The 18,281-nt window shown below is 39.5% G+C and overlaps 1 protein-coding gene across 4 annotated transcripts in view; it reads left to right on the top strand.

Moving 5' to 3' along the window:
• The window catches only part of PLOD2 (procollagen-lysine,2-oxoglutarate 5-dioxygenase 2), an 85,873-nt gene that overhangs the window by 52,967 nt on the left and 14,625 nt on the right, over nucleotides 1-18,281 (top strand). For 3 of the 4 annotated variants that reach the window (XM_042459045.1, XM_042459043.1, XM_042459044.1), the window contains 6 exons: nucleotides 4,596-4,721; nucleotides 6,776-6,897; nucleotides 11,500-11,604; nucleotides 12,492-12,617; nucleotides 16,003-16,144; nucleotides 17,443-17,505. In XM_042459045.1, the coding sequence (XP_042314979.1) occupies nucleotides 4,596-4,721; nucleotides 6,776-6,897; nucleotides 11,500-11,604; nucleotides 12,492-12,617; nucleotides 16,003-16,144; nucleotides 17,443-17,505 (684 nt within the window). The remainder of the gene's footprint in view (nucleotides 1-4,595; nucleotides 4,722-6,775; nucleotides 6,898-11,499; nucleotides 11,605-12,491; nucleotides 12,618-16,002; nucleotides 16,145-17,442; nucleotides 17,506-18,281) is intronic. The other variant, XM_042459046.1, reaches the window with a different exon arrangement.

Here is an 18,281-nt window from a genome sequence, read left to right as displayed (position 1 = left end):
TTGAATGTCTTCCATTTTGTGGTGCCTTCTTTTGCAGTGAAGATATCTGGACACCCTGGAAAGAAGACCAAGGCACGTTACAAACCGCCATATAGAGACGTCCTCAGGAGTCCTAGGTTTAAAAAGGGGCGTCACTTCTTGACGCCCCCAAGCCTAATATGTCCTAGGTTTAAAAATGGGCGTCACGTCTTGATGCCCCAAGCCTAATACGTCCTGAGGACGTACAAGATGGCGGCGCCCCATCTACATGGGGGCCGCCATGATGGCGTCATGAACATGCTGCCTCCAAACGAGGCGGCACGGACGTGACGCCGTCACGCCGCTTGAGGGTGCTTACTGTGCCCTTTCGTTGGAGCAGGAAGGAACTCCGAAATGGAGCTCCTTCCTGGTCTTGTGTCGCTGGGCGCAGCCTTTAGATGGCTGTGCCCAGCAACGCCGCTGCGGGGTGTCCTTGGGGCTTGAAGCCCCAAGGACACCCCTTTCCAGGCCTCAGGGAAGGGGCCTTTTGCTGCTTCCCCGCGGCCTGGAAAGCGGCGGATCGGGGCCTCAGTGGCTGCCGCTCTGGCCACTGAGGCCCCAATCTGGCGGGAAAAGGGGCGGGTGCAGGCCGCCGCTTTTCGGCGGTCTGTAACACACCTAAGCTTTTAAAGTGGATTGTTGGAGCCAGTGTTTGAGTTGTTGACTAGTTGTTTGAGCATTGGACTATGACTCTGGGTTCAAATTCCAGATCGGCCATGTAAACCCACTGGGTGGTGGCATCACACTTTCTCAGCCTCAGAGGAAGGCCATGGCAAGCCTCCTCTGAACAACCCTTGCCAAGGAAACCCCATGAGAGGGTGGCCAGGAAGCAGAAAGGACTTGAGGACATACAACAACAACAATAAAAAGTGGGTCTAGGAATCAGAGAAAAGGGTGAGTGAGTGGGAAGGGAGGGAAAAGTGGGTGGATAGGGAAAGAATGGGGCCAAAGTCTGGGAAGGAGTGGGGGAGAGAAATGGAGCCATGGAAACCCACTGGGTGGCTTTGGCGGACTCACACTCTCTCAGCCTCAGAAGAAGGTCATGGCAAGCCTTTCCTGAACAAGTCTCTCTCTTGGCAAGAGAGAGAGGGGGAGAGGAAGGAAGGAAGGATGGGGAGGGAGGGAGGGAGGAAGGGGAGGGAGGGACAGGAGGAAAGAAGGAGGGAGGGAGGGAGGGAGGGAGGGGGAAGGTAGGAAAGAAGGAAGGGGGAGGGAGGGACAGGAGAAAAGAAAGAGGGAGGGAGGGAGGAAAAGGAGAGAAGGAAGGAAAGAAGGGGGAAGGAAAGAAGATAGAAGGAAGGAAGGAGGGAGAAGGGAGGCACTCTGGACTCCACAACAAACTCCAACTCTCAGAATTCCATAGCCTTGAGCCAGAAAGAGTTAAAGCAGTGCCAAACTGGGTTAATTCTCCAGTGTGGATGCAGCCCAGGAGTTGCAGAGTGCAGCAAACTTCTTCCCCCCTTTCAGCCTCAGCAAGCAGCTCTCTTTTCCTGCTATTCAGAGGCTGGCAGGGCTGCTGGCTGCTCTGCTTGCTTGTTTCTATGATCCTCAGGCTAAAGCCACTCTCTCTCTTTCTCTCTGTCTGGCGCCCCTGCAGTTTGGCGCCCTAGGCAGCTGCCTAGTTCACCTATATGGATAAGCCGGCCCTGCCATTGCTGCAGTTACAAACCAGCCACTGCCAGAAGTCAGATTTAAATTGTTCCTTTTTTGTGGCAGCTTTGGGCTGTTTTTGGCAACCTCAGAGCAGTTTCTGGCTGCTTTGGGGCATGTGTCATGCAAATGTCATGCCTCCAAAGCAGCTGGCCCATGTTTTTCAGGCTTTTGTTTCCTGCCAGAAAGAAGGAATGGAGCCAGCCTGATTCTTGGGAGGGAGTTCCACAGTTAGGGTGCTGCTACAGAGACATAATACATGTTAAACTGAAAATGTAAGATTTCAGGCAGGCTCAGATATCCTGATATTCAAGGCCTAAGCTGTTCAAGGCTTTGGAAGGTAACACCTCAATTTAATACTCAAAAGGTACCATATCCCCTATGAAATTCATGGGGTCACCATAAGTCAACAGGTCACTTGAAAAACACATACATCACACAGGTTAATGCCAACACCTTAAATTGAGCTCCAAAGCAAATTGAAAGCCACCCTCCACCATAAAATTAAAAACAAAATAGCTGTGTTCGTCTTTAAAATCAGTATGTATAGAGATCTTTTAGCACCTTTGAGACTAACTGAAGTTAGTTTATTCAGGGCCAAAGCAGACGGCCCTCAATGAGCAATCTCAGGCCGCTCCAGCCGCAATCTCTCTGGGATCACAGCAACCAGATGGTCCACTCCTTTAGCCAGCAGCTTTGGGCACCTTAGGTGGCCTTGGGGTGGCTTCTGGATGCTTCGGGGGCATTTGTTGTTTTAACGCCATGCCCCTGAAGTAGCCAGAAGCTGCTCTGTTTGGTCTGCCTGTTTCAGGCAACTGTCTCAAAGGTGCTACAAGATCTCTTTACATCAATCTTAAAGATATTTACCTTAAAGGTACCAGATTCTGTTTGGTCTTGGAAGCTAAGCAGAGTCAGCCCTAGTACTTGGATAAGAGACATCCAACAAAAATCAGGTGTTGCAGACTAAGTTTCAGGTGAAGAAACTGGACAAAACACTTCTAGGCATTCCTTGCTGAAGAAATTCCCTATGAAATGCATGGAGTAGCCTTAAGTTGACATGTAACTTGAATGCACATACACTCACATAAATAATTTGTTTTCCTAATGTTAAGCTGTAAACCTTGACTTTTCTCAAGAGTCATTCCAAATCTTTGCTATTTTCAGCTAGTAATATGGTGTCATCAACATATCTTAAATGGTTGATATTCCTTCCCCCAGTATTCATGCCTCCTTCCTCCAAGTCTAATCTTGCTTTCTGAACAAGTAGTCCAATATTGATTTTATAGAAAATCTCCAGTAGGTTTTGGATATACATCTTTTGTAGGTTTAGTAGCCAGTTTAGTAGCCAGTTTGGAAGAAATGGTACATATTAAGAAAATGCAATGAAGAAAATCACTCCAAGCTGGACACTAATATAGTCTGTGGTTTCTCATCAAGACACTAACCACTGAGAAATTTTTGCACAACTTGAAATCAGACAAACATATCACAAGGTGTAGGTAACTTGCCAGCCTCTTCATGCTCATATTTAGTTGACGTGTGAAATGGTAAAATGTTCAAATGTTTGTGTAAAGAGTCTGCTCTGGGGCTAAACGCAGTTTTATCTTACAAGCACATTTGTTCACTTTGCAACACATGCCTGCCAATTTGTGGATTGGATTAAAATACAGAGTTTGTGACATGATCTAAAATACAATTTTTCTCTCATCCCCATCTTAGAACAAACAGGGCAAGTGTAGCACACACAAGGCTTATTGGCCAAATACACTGCTAGGTCTTCCATGAGACTCATGGTCTGTTGTAACACTCAGGACTTGAAAGAGAAATAGGCAGAGCCACTCATTTCCATTGCAGAATCAGTGGATCTTGACATTTTTTTCAAAAGAGATATTGTTGTGCTTCTCTGAAGTAGATTCTGAGTGTCCTAAAGGAAGTCAAGTACATTTGATGTAGTAAAACATTCTATTTGTGTGTAAGCTTTTTGTACAGATACAATCATGTGCTCCATTGGTACAGGAGGTGAAATCCAGCAGTCTCTTATGTCTTGTGTTTTATTTACCAGTAGTGAACCTACAAATTGGCTGAAAAATTCATTTTGTTGCAGAATGAGCTGATGTAATAAATGTTTTGGATGTTAACATTTCAAGCACATAACCTGGCTCCACTCCATACCTCTGAAAACTAGACTGTTTGTTGTAAGAGCAGTCTACACAAATATATAGTCAGTTTTAAAATAGAATAATTGAATTTGTTGAATTTAATTGAATTATTTATTATTTTTATATTTAAAAAAAATTAGCTGCTTTTTATTTTCCACCAGTGATTTCCAATAGATTTTGTGCATACCTTTTCTTAAGACTCACTGATTTCACTGAGGCTTTTAAGAAACATGTGTGAGAGGTAGTAGCTCAAAACTTGTGGATACTCACGCTTGCAATATGTTTTCCAAGGGCCAGTACACACCGGCGGTGAAATGCCGTCACTCTTTGCTGCGCAGCATTGCCACAGCAACTAAAACATGGGGCAACACTGCGTAGCAAAAAAGAAGCCACCTAGAGAGGCTTCTTTTTTGCGGCATCGCAAGCAGGAAGGGGCACCACCATGAGGCCACTTCCTGCCAGTGATGTCTGGTTGCTGTACGGCAGCGGCGGTGGCATCATGGTGGCCCCCATATGGATGGGAGACTGCCATGATGCCGATGTCCATACATATTACGGTTTGGGAGCGTGTGGTTGCTGCACGCTTCCAAACCTTAAAATCGCCACCGCCACACCACAAAGCGCCCGTGTGTACTGGGGCCAAGTTACCTAATGTGATTTGTTTTACTGGAATGCAAGTTTTTTTCATGCTGTATCAGACTATAAATGCTCTGTTCTTTGGTTTTTTTTGGTTTGTTTGTTTGTTTTGTCCATGTATTATTTTTGTAGGAGACTCCAACAGTAACAATTGGTGTTTTCATTGAACAACCAACTCCTTTCCTGGCTAAATTTTTAAACAGATTGTTGACTCTGGATTACTCAAAGGAAAAGCTTACCCTCTTCATTCACAATAACGTAAGTATTTTATGACCATGTGGTAAATGTTAATTAGTAAATGTGTCAGTCTAATAATACAGTTTGACCACAGAGTGCTTAAATATTTAAAATGGTATTTTATTATATGGAAAATGACATGTATTCCTTTAAATTCCCTCAAACATATGCTAATTTCTCTATTCTATTTTAGTGTATTGCTGTGTTAAAGCAATTACTTGGTGCTGACAAGCTGGGTCTAAATATGTGCTGGGGATAAAATAACAGCTAGAAATATTAAATAACCCCAAATCATTCTTCAGCTCCAGCTGCTTAGGTTCCTGGACAGTAGATTCTACATGTATATATACTCAAGAAGGAATCTCAGCTGAGGAAATGGAAAGACTGCACATACTTAGATTAATATTGAATGGAGTGCACTCCATGTGGACTTTAATTTGTACTTTTCCACATACAACTTTGCATTTTTCAGCTTCTCTTCCTCTCTAATATCTGCTCTGTCCCTGTCTCTGGTTCTTGTTCTCTGGTTGCATGCACTATATCATTTTGGCATATGTTTGTTATACAATGCATAGCCAGTTCTGGCCATCAGATTTGTTTCTATTAGCCAGGACTTGTTTCAGTAGTTCTTTATGCAGATGCCTGTTTGCCAAGTCAACTGTTTCAGCCACTGACAGCATCACCCAATAACAACAACATTAGATGTGGCAGCCGCTACCATCATAATCTAGTACCTAAACTTAAGGTTCAGTATTCCATCCCTCTTACCACTATAAAGTGAACATTTGCATATTTTCCAAGTTAATTATCTGTTGCAAATTATGAAAGAATAGTTACAAAAAGCAGTCAGTTTTAAAGCTTCTGTATGTCAACATGCAGGCATATTAGTTACTTTCCTGACTTTCATGTTTAATTCAGAAATCTATGGAGGAGGACAAAATAAATAAATTTATTTCTCCCATTATTTTCATAGAAATTAAGTTTGTCTACAGAATGTCAGTGAGAATATGAACTGGGGACAGTAAAGAATAATCCAGATACCTACACCTGATTTCTGCAGTAGGTGGCTGAAAGCTGGCAGTTTAACCCCTAATGGAATAGGATGTTTTGCCTGTTGAAAACAGTATTTGCACTTTAAACCTCCACTTTTCCCCATGTGATAAAGTCCTTAGTCCAATGCTGAAATGATTTTCCTTTGGGGATACGTGTTTCTTCTTTTTGGACTGAATAACAGCAAAATTTGTTTTCTAGCCAATATTCACTTAACTAATTATCCCAATTCTTAATTTTTAACAGTTTAATTAGGTTCAGCTAGATGGTGACTAATTTGTTTCCTATCTTCTCAAGTGTTTATTCATTTATTGTTTTGTCCATGTATGATTATAATACCGTTGGGTATGGTCAGTCTGTTCTAGATATTTAGCCAGTTTTTAAAATATATCTTCTACTTTCTTATATAGCTGGAGAGAAATGCTAATACATCATCTGCTAAGTGTAGATGTTTTTGTCAAAGTCCCCACCACTCTTTTTAGAGTCTTATGCAAACAGTCTAAACTTAATTCACCACAACACATCCGTTAGGATAGTTGCAGCATCATGCTATATGTCTTTATTCATAAATTATAGGTTTCTTGTCCTCTAGGGATGGCTTACCTGTTAACCTGTAAAGAGCCATACCAGGCTGCTGTCACTAAATTTATTACCACTGAAACTGAATGGTACAGTTTTGTTGGTGACAAAATCAAGCAATTTTCCTGTGCATCTTGTTCTAAAGGTGAAAAAACTTATTTTGCCATTGCACTGCTATGTTTGGCATACTGGCAAAATTGCTTAGATCAAGCTACATGTGACCCAGGTTGGTTATCCCAGGTATCACTGCAGCCTGAAGGAACATCTGGATTTAAAAATATAGAGGAAAGAAACACTGCATTTTTACCAGATTTGAAGGATTATTGCACATATTTGTAATTGGCTATTTGATATACTGCCCGCTAGCACTGGACTGTTTTATGGCATGCTGAGTTTTTACACAGTGTTACTTGTTTCCCATTAATTTTGTATTTTAACACTTCCAGGAAGTTTACCATGAAAAGCATATCAAGAAATTTTGGGATAAAGCCAAGAATATGATTAGAACTATAAAAATTGTTGGACCTGAAGAAAATCTGAGTCAAGCCGATGCCAGAAACATGGGAATGTAATTTTATTTTTATTCACTTATCTTTTCAGTGTGCATGTTAACATAAAGCCAAGTGTAGATCTTGAGTAGTAGCTATCCAATTAAAATGAACAAGTAATTATGAAGTGTCACAGCTACATAGTCTATTTATTGAGCAATTTCTAAGCTTATTTGTAAGTTCATTTCTTGTTGGCTAGAACTTAATGATCCATCATTGAAATTTTCAACATATGTTTCTAAACTGTGTATCATAACATTTTATGTTTAAACAGAACAGCTGTTGTAGATTATTCATCAGTCACTCTGCTTAGGTCATTACTTCCTTTTAAGTATACTAAAATATTTTGGTAATACCTTTGAGTAGAAGGTTCTAAGGCAACTATTGTTGTTGTTGTTGTTTAAAAAGTAGGACCCAATATTAATACTGAAACATTAAAAATAGAAATATTTGAGCAACATTAAAAAGCAATAAAAATAGCAGGAGACTGAATAAAATTATCCCTTAGCCATCCAGGATAATAATACTGCCCTGATTTGACAGCAGAATACCAATACAATTTGTACAAGCTATGTTTCTCTGGTGAAATAATTCCAGAACGTTCTCTACACTACCAGAGAAACACTATTTCCAATCAGAACTTACTTCCTGGGGTATCATAAATGTATGATCAAAGCTGTTTCTATAAAGATGTTTTTGTAGGGATTCTGGGAGCACCTGTTGCCACTTTTCCTGTGCCCAAGGGAGGAACTTTGTCACAGGGAGTAAAGATAAGGAAAGATGGAGGAAATGGGCATTTGTGAAACCCTTAAATCTTTTTTGAGAGATTTAATTGAACACTAGGAGACTAAGCAGATAGACAAGGATAGCACAAGCCCAGCTGTGTTATCCTGGCCCTGGTGTTGACCCTGGTTGGTCCCAGAGTTGGTGTGGGGAGGGACAGATGTTTATATACCCCCTCACTGACCCAGGACTTATTACTGGTGTGTGCTCCTTACCTTGCCATGCCATTGCTCTTTCTCAGAAGCCCCCTATCAATGCATCTGATGTGGAAACTGGTTGCCTAGCTGTGCACCCACATGGCCAGGTGCCACATTGCCACATTGGATGCAGTGATTGGGGGCTTCTGAGTAAGAGCAATAACATGGTAAGGTAAGGAGTTCAGGGGGGCATGTGAACACCCAGGGTTTGTGCTGTGTTTCCAGGAAACTCTGCTGAAACCCAGGGTAGAATAACCTGGGGTATTGGCTGTTTATCCCAGGATCAGGCTGGATCCTCTGCACATGTGTCTGGTCTACCTTTTGGCCTATGTTATCTACTCTAGAAAATGCAAGGATTGGGGCAACCCAGACCTTTTGACCAATACAGAAAAACCCAATGAAACTTCAAACTTTGGAAAACTTCATTTGGAACTCTAGCAAAGTTTCTGTTCCTTCTAGGATACCCAGCATGATTTCCATGCATCCTTACCACCCTCCCTTCAATTTCAAAGCATAATTACGAAGTGCAAATCTTAAAGAGAAAATGTATAAGCTTGATAAATGCACCAAAAAAATTATGGCATCTAACTGGATTCATAAGTCTTCAGAGGTAAACAGTCTGAATGGACACTTCACCATTTGACCACACTTTTATTATGGATTTATTTAATATATATCCTGCCTTTCTCCCAATATGGGAGCCAAAGTGACATGTAATACAAGTTAAAACAAAATATGATTTGAAAATATTTTTAAAAGTATACATTCTAAAGAGCAAACTTTGATTTTGCCATTTTATACAAGGGACACAATTTTACCTTGCCATTGTATTTAATAGGACTTGAACATCCATGAATTTCAGTAACCATGGGGGTTCTGGAACCCAACCCCAGTAGATACCAAGGGCCCACTGTATAATGAAAAGTGTTTTTTTTTAATTAAACAAGCAAGCCAATTAAAATATTAAGTTAAAATTGTTGAAAACACATTCAAAACATAGTAAAAGGTACAACATGCCACGTTAAAAATAGCTTGCTGTTCCAACTAGTTAAAAATTAAAGGCATGTTTAAATGAAAAGGACACAAGGAGAGCAGACAGGAAGCTAACTGTGCCTCCATTGCGAAAGAGTTTTATAGTGTAGGAGCAGCCACCAAGACTGTCACCTGTGTTTTCACCAGATAAACCTGTAAGCATGGTGGGACTGAGAGAAAGCCCACTTCTGAAGATCATAAGACTCAGGCAGGGTTATATGGGGTGATACAAGCTCTCATATAGTCTAAATGTAAGTGGTAGGGCTTTATAGGTCATAATCACCACTTTGAATTGTGCCTGGAAACAGACTGGTACCCAGTGAAGCTGATTTAACAAGAGATTTGTATAATCCTTACAACTAGCCCCAATCAACTGTCTAGGACAGCAGAAATTTCTGACATTTCCAAAGGCAATCCCATGTAGAATGTGTTGTGGAAACCAAACAGAATATGGTCTGTGTTATTAAAAGGTCCATAAGAAACCAAAATGTTTTTGCATTTCAAATCACTCTTTTACAGAACACTGAAAGATAATTTCTTCAGTTTATAGTTTGGAAGACATTTTGGGCTCAAAGCATACAGTTGGTTTTTATCTTATCATCAGGCTGCACTAATGTGTCACTTTGTCCAGGCTGTAGTAGATTCAGATAGAACAGAAGATGCCAGATTCATGAATGTTCGTGTTGTTGCTGTTGTTAATTGGTATCAAGTTGACCTTGACTCATGACAACCTTATGGATGAGACCCCTGTGTTCAGGGCCTGCAGTCTCATGCCCATGGTCTTCCTCATTGAGTTCATCCATCCAGCATGTGGTCTCCATCTTTTTCTGCTCCCTATTACCTTTCCTAGTATTATTGTGTTTTATAATGAATCATTGGCCTTCTCATAATGTGGCCAAAGTATGACAATCTCAATTTAGTCATCCTGGCTTCCAGGGAGAGTTTGGGTTTAATCTGTTCTAGAATCCATTTGTTTGTCTTCTTGGCTGTCCATGATGTTTTCAGAATGTTTCTCTAGTACCACATCTCAAATGAGTTGCTTTTGGCTTTCTTCACTGTCCATCTTTCACATCTGTGCATGGTGATGTGGAATTGATAAACAACATCTTTCATGATCAGACTGTGGACCTTTGTCCTCTCCCCAACATACTATGAACAGTAATCAAAGCAGTTCAGCAGAGAGTAGAAGATGGTACTCTGTTGTATAAAACTATCCTTTCCTTAACTTAAAAGAAATTCACATATTGTAGTAGAATTATTATTTTATTGCTATATGATGAGCTGTTGCAGTTGGATTGTTGCATTGGGACTTTAGACCTGGATTCTAGTTCCACTTATCTATGAAGATCTCTGCATGACCTTGGATTTATCACTCTTTTTTTAATCTTGATTTAGCTCAGTTCAGACATAATGGGAAAACATAGTTAATTGAATAACTGTGTTGTTTACTCTTGCTGTTTACAGAAGACTGAAAGAGCTTCTGCAAATTCAGAAAAGTTTGTAAATGGAAGAAAGATCAGGGCATGCTCTCATAATGATAAAGCAGCATTCCAGCATTTATTCCTGCTAGAGTTGTATGACATGCATATTGCTGTATTTGCCTCTTAGAAGCATTCTGAGGAAGCCCAGCCCAGCAACAGCAACTTAAAAAAGACAAAACTATAAAAAAATACAACCATAAAAGACAAAATAACAAAATCCAAAATCTATTGCTATAGGACAACCTCTCAACTCTTTCTCCTAACTGATTAATTAACAAAAATGTTTGTTAGTTTTTTGTGGGTTTTTCAGGCTATGTGGCCATGTTCTAGCAGAGTTTCTTCCTGATGTTTCGCCAGCATCTTCGCCAGCCTTCGACTTCACATTAAAAATGTTTGTTATTCTTTAATATAGTGTCTAGATCAAGAGAAGTAATAGTGCCACTGTATTCTGCTTTGGTCAGGCCCCACCTGGAATATTGTGTCCAGTTCTGGGCACCACAATTCAAAAAGAACATTGAGAAACTAGAGCGTGTCCAAAGGAGGGCAACTAAAATGGTGAAAGGTCTGGAAACCTTGCCCTATGAAGAACGACTCAGGGAGCTGGGGATGTTTAGCCTGGAGAAGAGAAGGTTAAGAGGTGATATGATAGCCCTGTTTAAATATTTGAAAGGATATCATGTTGAAGAGGGAGCAAGCTTGTTTTCTGCTGCTCCAGAGAACAGGACCCAGAACAATGGATGCAAGCTACAGGAAAAGAGATTCCACCTCAACATTAGGAAGAACTTCCTGACAGTAAGGGCTGTTCAACAGTGGAACGCACTCCCTCGGAGTGTAGTGGAGTCTCCTTCCTTGGAGGTCTTTAAGCATTGGGGATGCTTTGATTGGATTTCCTGCATGGCAGGGGGTTGGACTGGATGGGCCGTGCGGTCTCTTCCAACTCTATGATTCTATGATTCTATGAAATTAACTTGCTTAGTCTGATATTTAAGTAACAAATTTAATCAAGGAAAATTCTTAGAATTTATACAGTCTGTATATCAGTACAACCATCTGCTTAAAGCTAAGAAGAATTGTTTGGAAATGGACATGTTTACAATGGTAATGACTTGCTTTTCTCTTCTTTTTCAAGGGATATCTGTCGGCAGAATAAAGAATGTGACTATTATTTCAGCATAGATGCAGATGTTGTTTTAACAAACCCAAATACATTAAAAATTCTTATAGAACAAAATAGGTATGTTTAAAATGGGGAAACAGAGGAACCCTTACCAAAAAATAAAACCTATTATTATTAATAATTCCTGTGCTATATTTATTTCAATGTCTGTCTCAATATTTTTACTAATTCCTTGAAATAGCTGTAACATTAAAGAAAAGTAGTTAGACCATTATCAAGTTGTAATCTTCTACTGGTAGAACACTGGGATTTGCTAAACAAGGAGGGGGGTCATCAAACATCATCAAATTCCTTATGTTGCTAAAGAGAGAGCCAGTGTGGTGTAGTGGCTGAGTGTTGGACTAGAGTTTGAATCCCCACTATTCTATGGAAACCCACTGGTTGAACTTGAGTAAGTCACACTCTCTCAGCCTCAGAAGAAAGCAAGGCAAACCCATTCTTAAAAAATCTTGATAAGAAAGCCCTCTGATAGGTTTGTTTTAGGGTCACCATAGGTTGGAAATGACTTGAAAGCACACAACAACAACATTGTGCCTCTCGCACAACTGGCTCTGGAGGCCTGGAAAACTCTCTAGCGCTGTTTTACTGCTGGCACACAGAACGTGTACTTTTCCACTCAGCTTCATGGCCACTGCAGTTGTTGCATTATGAGTATTTTTTGAATTTCACACTTTGTTGCTGTGTTAAAGTAATCACTATACATATCTATGAGTAAAACTAGAAGAGTAGCTAAATCTCTATGTGTCTGGGCAGTATTGAGAAATGCCCATTATTTCTGGGCATATCACAAGATAGTGACTACAAATGGGAAATCTAAAGGTGCTATTTTTTCCTCCTTTTCTCCTTCCAGCTCCCTAATATAGAAATGCTTATTTAAATTTTAGCATTAAGATTAGCACTTGTTGTTAGCATCCAATTTAACTTGGTTTTTTTTTTCAAAATAGAAAGATGATTGCTCCTCTTGTAATCCGTCATGGAAAGCTCTGGTCCAACTTTTGGGGTGCACTAAGTGCTGATGGGTATTATGCTCGATCTGAAGACTATGTGGATATTGTCCAAGGAAACAGAGTGTAAGTTAATTTTCTGTTGCTTAGTTGTTCCACACAGAGATATACAGTGGATCCTTGTTATACGCTGGGGTTTGGTTCCAAGATCTCCCGTGTATAACAAAATCAGTGTATGCTCAAGTCTCATTAAATATAATGACATAGCAAAATGATGTCCCTAATAAAAAATGGAACATCAAGGTAAATTTATACTTTTTTGGAACATTTTCAAACCGTGTATGCTTGAATCCGTGTATAAAAAATCCGGTGTAGAAGAAGGGCCGACTGATATAGCTGGCAATTCTGTTTTGTTATGTTTTTGTGTTGTTTTTTACCACATATATGGGCTAAATCCAGTTCTATTCCAGCTAGAGGAGACTCACAGAAATTAATGATGCATGTTAGTCAACACCAATATGAGTCTCAGAGGGCAGTTCTACTCTAGTTGAGACTAAAACTGAATTCAGCCTTATGAATAAGAGATGCTCAGGCACTAGAGCTGGGTTGTAGTTTCAGACATACTGTATAGAGAAATGGTATGCATATGCCAAGTTTAGCTTCACCAGAGGTTTTCAGTCTTCAACTGAAATGTGACTAACCTTTAAAAATTGGTCTAGTAAAGGTATTTTCAACCCATGTTTGGGTAAAAAGGCTGTGATAATATACAGCCCCCTCAGCCTTTCTTCTTTCCTGTCTTGCATAAAAAGTAAAAAGAAAAGTAAAATACTACCCACATTTTAAAAACCTAATAAAATCGACCTATGGTATTCACTAAGGTTTGGCTCTAGCATTTCCTATGGATACCAAAATCCATTAAATAAATTGGCATAGTAAAATGGTGTCCATTATGTAAAATGGCAAAACCAAGGTTTGCTGAATCCTTGGATAAAAAATCCATGGATGTGGAGGGTTGACTGTAGTTTTTTTAAAAATTCTGGACTCCTGGAAAATTCTCACTAAACCCCAGAAGAAAGTCATTGATCTAGATATTGTGCACCACTTCTTCTTCTTCTTCTTCTTCTTCTTCTTCTTCTTCTTCTTCTTATCATTATTATAAAAAGCCTGTTAACATTCTGGCACTATCTGTATTAAATTTCTTCAGCACACCTCACCACCCCCAGATTTCTCTACTGTCCCCGTATGGATGGATGGATGGCTTTCTCCTTTAGCATAAAACAGGCGATATAGGCCTGGTACAGATTAGAAGAATTTCTCCTCCAGATCATTGCCGTGGCAACCGCATGGCCGTGACAATGATCCACCCCAAAAAGGAACTCCGAATTGGACTTCCTTCCCGTGATGCCACCAAGCTGCCATTTGTGCCCTGGGGTGTCACGGTGACGTGTCTTGTGCACTGCGCCATTTGGAAACGTCGCACAAGACACGTCATGGACGTGCATGCTGTATGGATGACACTGCATTAAGATGGCGCTGCCCATACATATTAGGGTTCAGGAGTGTGCAGTTGCTGTGTGCTCCTGAACCCTAAAATCGCCGCCAGCATGCCACAAAGCACCTGTTTGTACTGGGCCATAGTGAATCATTATGGTTCTTTGCCCCATAGCTACATCCCTGACAGGACTTGCAACCACTGTAGTGAATTGCAACAAAGTGTATCAGAGTGTGTACTGTCTATTGTGCCATTGTTGTGTCCCATTGAACCTTCTCAGTGGTTGGTCCCACCTTTTGTAGCTCTTTCCCATGAGAGGCTAGGTTGACCCCCTGTCTAGTCTCCTTTTGCCAACAAGCTAAAACTTTTCTTTTAACAGGCTTTTATTATGTAACTGCACCCAGGGAGGATGCTTACTGGGGTATTTGCTTTTAACATTTGTAATGATTTTATATTTTTAACTTGTTAAATTAATGTGATATTTTTAATTCTGTTTTTAAAGTTGTACTTTAAAAAATATTTTGTGAACCTCCTTGGGTCCAATTTAGGAGAAAGGTGGCATATTAAACAAGCAAACAAACTAACTGTATAACAAGTCCTATAGCACTCTTATGCCCATTGCACTATGCGACCCATGGCATAATGGTCATACTGTTGGCTCCCTTTGCACAATGATCGAGAAAATGTAGCTATGTCTCTACTCCTCTCCTGAGAATGCAAGGGTTGTGCAACATCACAATTTGCCTTTATTTGATCGTAATCTGTTTATGATTATGCAGGTACCTAAGTAGATACAATCTGCTAATTATACTGAGCTCTTTTAAAGAGATTGAACTCTATATACAGTTTTAATTAAATTAAAAATTGATTCCAATCTGAAAGCGATTTTTCTTTTCTCCTATCAACATCAAGGGAGTTATCTGCTGTGATCTGGCTTCTTTGTTGTTCATCCACCTGCTATTGCTAAACTGTTGTTATATTCATGAAGATGTAGCTGGTTGTTAGAATTAAATTTAGAATGATTTAGTATGCATTTCTCCATGGTTGTATTTTCAGATATTATGATTTTCCCCCTTCATCTAATTTGGAATGGCATGATTTTCTCTAAGTTTCAGAACAGGGAATTTGCTTTATGGGTTCCACAGGAAAAGAATGCTGGTCATAAAAATACTTCCACAGCAGTTTACACTGATCCAAGTGTAAAAACAGTGCCACAACAATATAGTTATGTGATCCATTTAGCTTTGAAAGGATGAAGTGTAATATAAATAGAGTTGAACAGAACATTAGAAAAAAAAATCTGCTTTGCAAGATTTTTAATTATTTTGGTCACATTCAGACAACTCAGTGTCAACTGAAAGGCAGATATAATGGTTTTGGTGATATGTATAGCCAGGTGACACGGTGGCTTAGCAGTTAAGACTGATGATCGCAAGGTCAGCAGACTGGCAATTGTAGACCCAAGCACCACGTGATCAAGTGAGCTCCCATCACTAGTCCCAGCTTCTGCCAACCACTTTGATGGGAAGGTAACAGTGTTCAGTGCACCTTGGTGTTTAGTCATGCTGGCCACATGACCACAGAGTCATCATTGACAATGCTGGCTCCCTCGGCTTAGTAACAGAGATGAGCAGTTGGACATAACTAGACAAACTTGTCAAAGGGGAAACTTTTATCTTTTACCTTTATAGCCTTGTCCTTCATGAGCAAGCAAATGGTATACAAATAAGCAAACAAACTAATAAGTCTTCCATTGTGTGTATTTTCATGCTTCATCTCACTTAGTAAATCTATGGTTTGAAGCTGGCTTAATATCTGAAATTGTTCCAAAACCATTAACTAGAGTTTATACAATCAGATGAAACAACATACTTAATTAATGGTAGACTAAATGATTTATTTCCTTGTATGCATAAAAGGAGGTGTGAAGACCTTTGTGTGGCCAAATGCCTCACTCACAACTCATTCATCTTGTCCCCACTTATGTAAATAATATACTCATCTCTGTTTCTTTCATAGAGGTGTATGGAATGTCCCTTTTGTGGCTAATATATACTTGATCAAAGGACAGACTCTCAGATCTGAGATGAAAGAAAGAAGCTATTTTGCACGTGACAGATTGGATCCTGACATGGCTCTTTGCAGGAATGCCAGAGAAATGGTAAGATGCATGTATTGCGTTTGCTGTGAAAATGGCCTGCAAAAAGTTTGGTTGTTGCTCTTTCTTTCATATCAAAAGTACTAGCCAATTTTTGTAATTTTTAAAAACATCTTCCCAAAGTTACAATGGCAGCAATTTAACTAATTCAAAATATAACTGTTTTGCATAAATATGCACAACATTCATAAATATTGTATGCTGCCTAATTCTGAATACAAAATTACTTTGTATAGTGTTTATTTATTATACCTATTTGAAATAGTAATTACAGATTACAGTACCATACTGATTTTTTTTAAAAAAATCCTTTTTGAGGTTGATAAAAGCAAATGCTGCATATTATGCGAGAAATATAATAGTACAGTTGCCCCTCCTAACTCGCATATCTGAAATCCACACCCTTGAATATCCACAGAGGGGCGCACAGGCCGTGCACATGGGGGCATGCCCCATTCAAGCCAATGGTACTTGAATATGTGCGACCCTCTATTTTTGCAGAACAGATCCCCCATAAAAATGGAGGGCCAACTGTACTGATGTCATATTGTTACATTTTAGAATTGCCTTCTTTTAAAGGCATGAAGGATACATTTTATTATTTCAAGGCAGATTAAATCTTGCTAAACAAGAGCCATATTCTTTGTCTTTAACAGTATTTAATGGATAATAGATATAAAAACATATATGAATATCACTGCAATACAAATGTAAATCTGTATTTGTACTGATATTTACATCAGTTCCAGAGCAGAAACAAATGACAGCTATTTCCAGGCAATGTAGCATTGAAAAATAATTTTGCTGAATTGAACAAGAAAAGTTGGCAAGTATTAAAGTTTTTTCCTTCCTTTAACAAGGCATGATTTTCTTTTGTTTGTACGCATTCTGCAGAATAGCCCAATCACTGTTGTCTTGTTTTTAGCCTTCCTGGGATCATTTATTGCAGTCTGTGCTACCATGTGCTCCTCTTCAACTAATCTGACTTGGTTGCTCATCAGGAAAAAGAAAAGCCCCCTCTCCCTTTTTTATGCTGTGAAACAACCTGGAATGAGCTTATATGTATTTGTATGTTCATTACTGCAGATGATAAGGGGTTGATTGATCCAGCTTTTTTAACCCATACATAATGAGCTTTGCTTGGAACTGCATGCTGCTTCTAAAGGTTCCTTTGGAATACATCTTTTGATTAAAGGATGTTCTTTATCTAACACGGCAGTGAGAGCTTAATACAGCCTTAACAATGCAAAAGAGAGCAATAAAAGTTTAACTGATGTGGTGCTTCTCCTCCTTCATTTTAGACTTTACAAAGGGAAAAAGACTCCCCCTCTGCGGAAACATTCCATATGCTCAGACCCCCAAAGGTTCTGCATTCTTTTTTTATTCATTTATTACCATTTTTCTTTCTTTCTTTCTTTAAGGAATTTGGTCACTGCCTCTCAATTCACCAGGGTCTCCAAAGGAATGTACAATAAAGAAAAACATTTCAAACATGATATACATCTATAAAAACAATTAAAAACAAACTAAAACTCTTGCAAAATAATTCTAAAATCCCAGACAATAAAATGCCAGTTAAAAATGCTAAATACAGACAGCACTGATTTTAATAAGGAAAGGACAAGTGAAATAGCACCTTCTCTGCCCTGCTAGAACCTCAGAAGGGATGGAGTCGATATGAGCCCTTTGGGAGGGATTTCAATAGTTGGAGTGTTACTACAAAGAATGTCCTGAGAGATGTACTCACCTGCCTGTCCTCACAGTGTAGTGGGACATGCAGTGGAGCCTCCACTGAACATAAAGGATTCAGATAGGCTTTCAGATGTCTTGACCATTTATGTATAGACCAGTACCTTGACTGCGTTTGAAAGCAGTTTGGAAGCTAATGTAATTCTTATGAGACCAGTGTTACATGTTCTCCAAAATGTGCAACTGACAACAGGCTGCTGCATTTTGTACTAGCTGTAGTTTCCAAAAATCTTTTCAAGGACAGTCTTATGTAGAGTACATTATAGTAGTTAATTATTCTTGTAGGGAAAGGTTTTTTTTTTCTTTTCCTGTTCTTGTAGCAATAATTGGATACAACTTTTTGTTGAACAGTTAGGCCCATTTATACATCTTTTGCAGAAATAATTTACTT

This window comes from Sceloporus undulatus, chromosome 3, assembly GCF_019175285.1.
Source record: "Sceloporus undulatus isolate JIND9_A2432 ecotype Alabama chromosome 3, SceUnd_v1.1, whole genome shotgun sequence".
Taxonomy (NCBI): Eukaryota; Metazoa; Chordata; class Lepidosauria; order Squamata; family Phrynosomatidae; genus Sceloporus; species Sceloporus undulatus.
The sequence above is the reverse complement of the archived record's forward strand: the minus strand, read 5'-3'. Positions and strand labels throughout refer to the sequence as shown.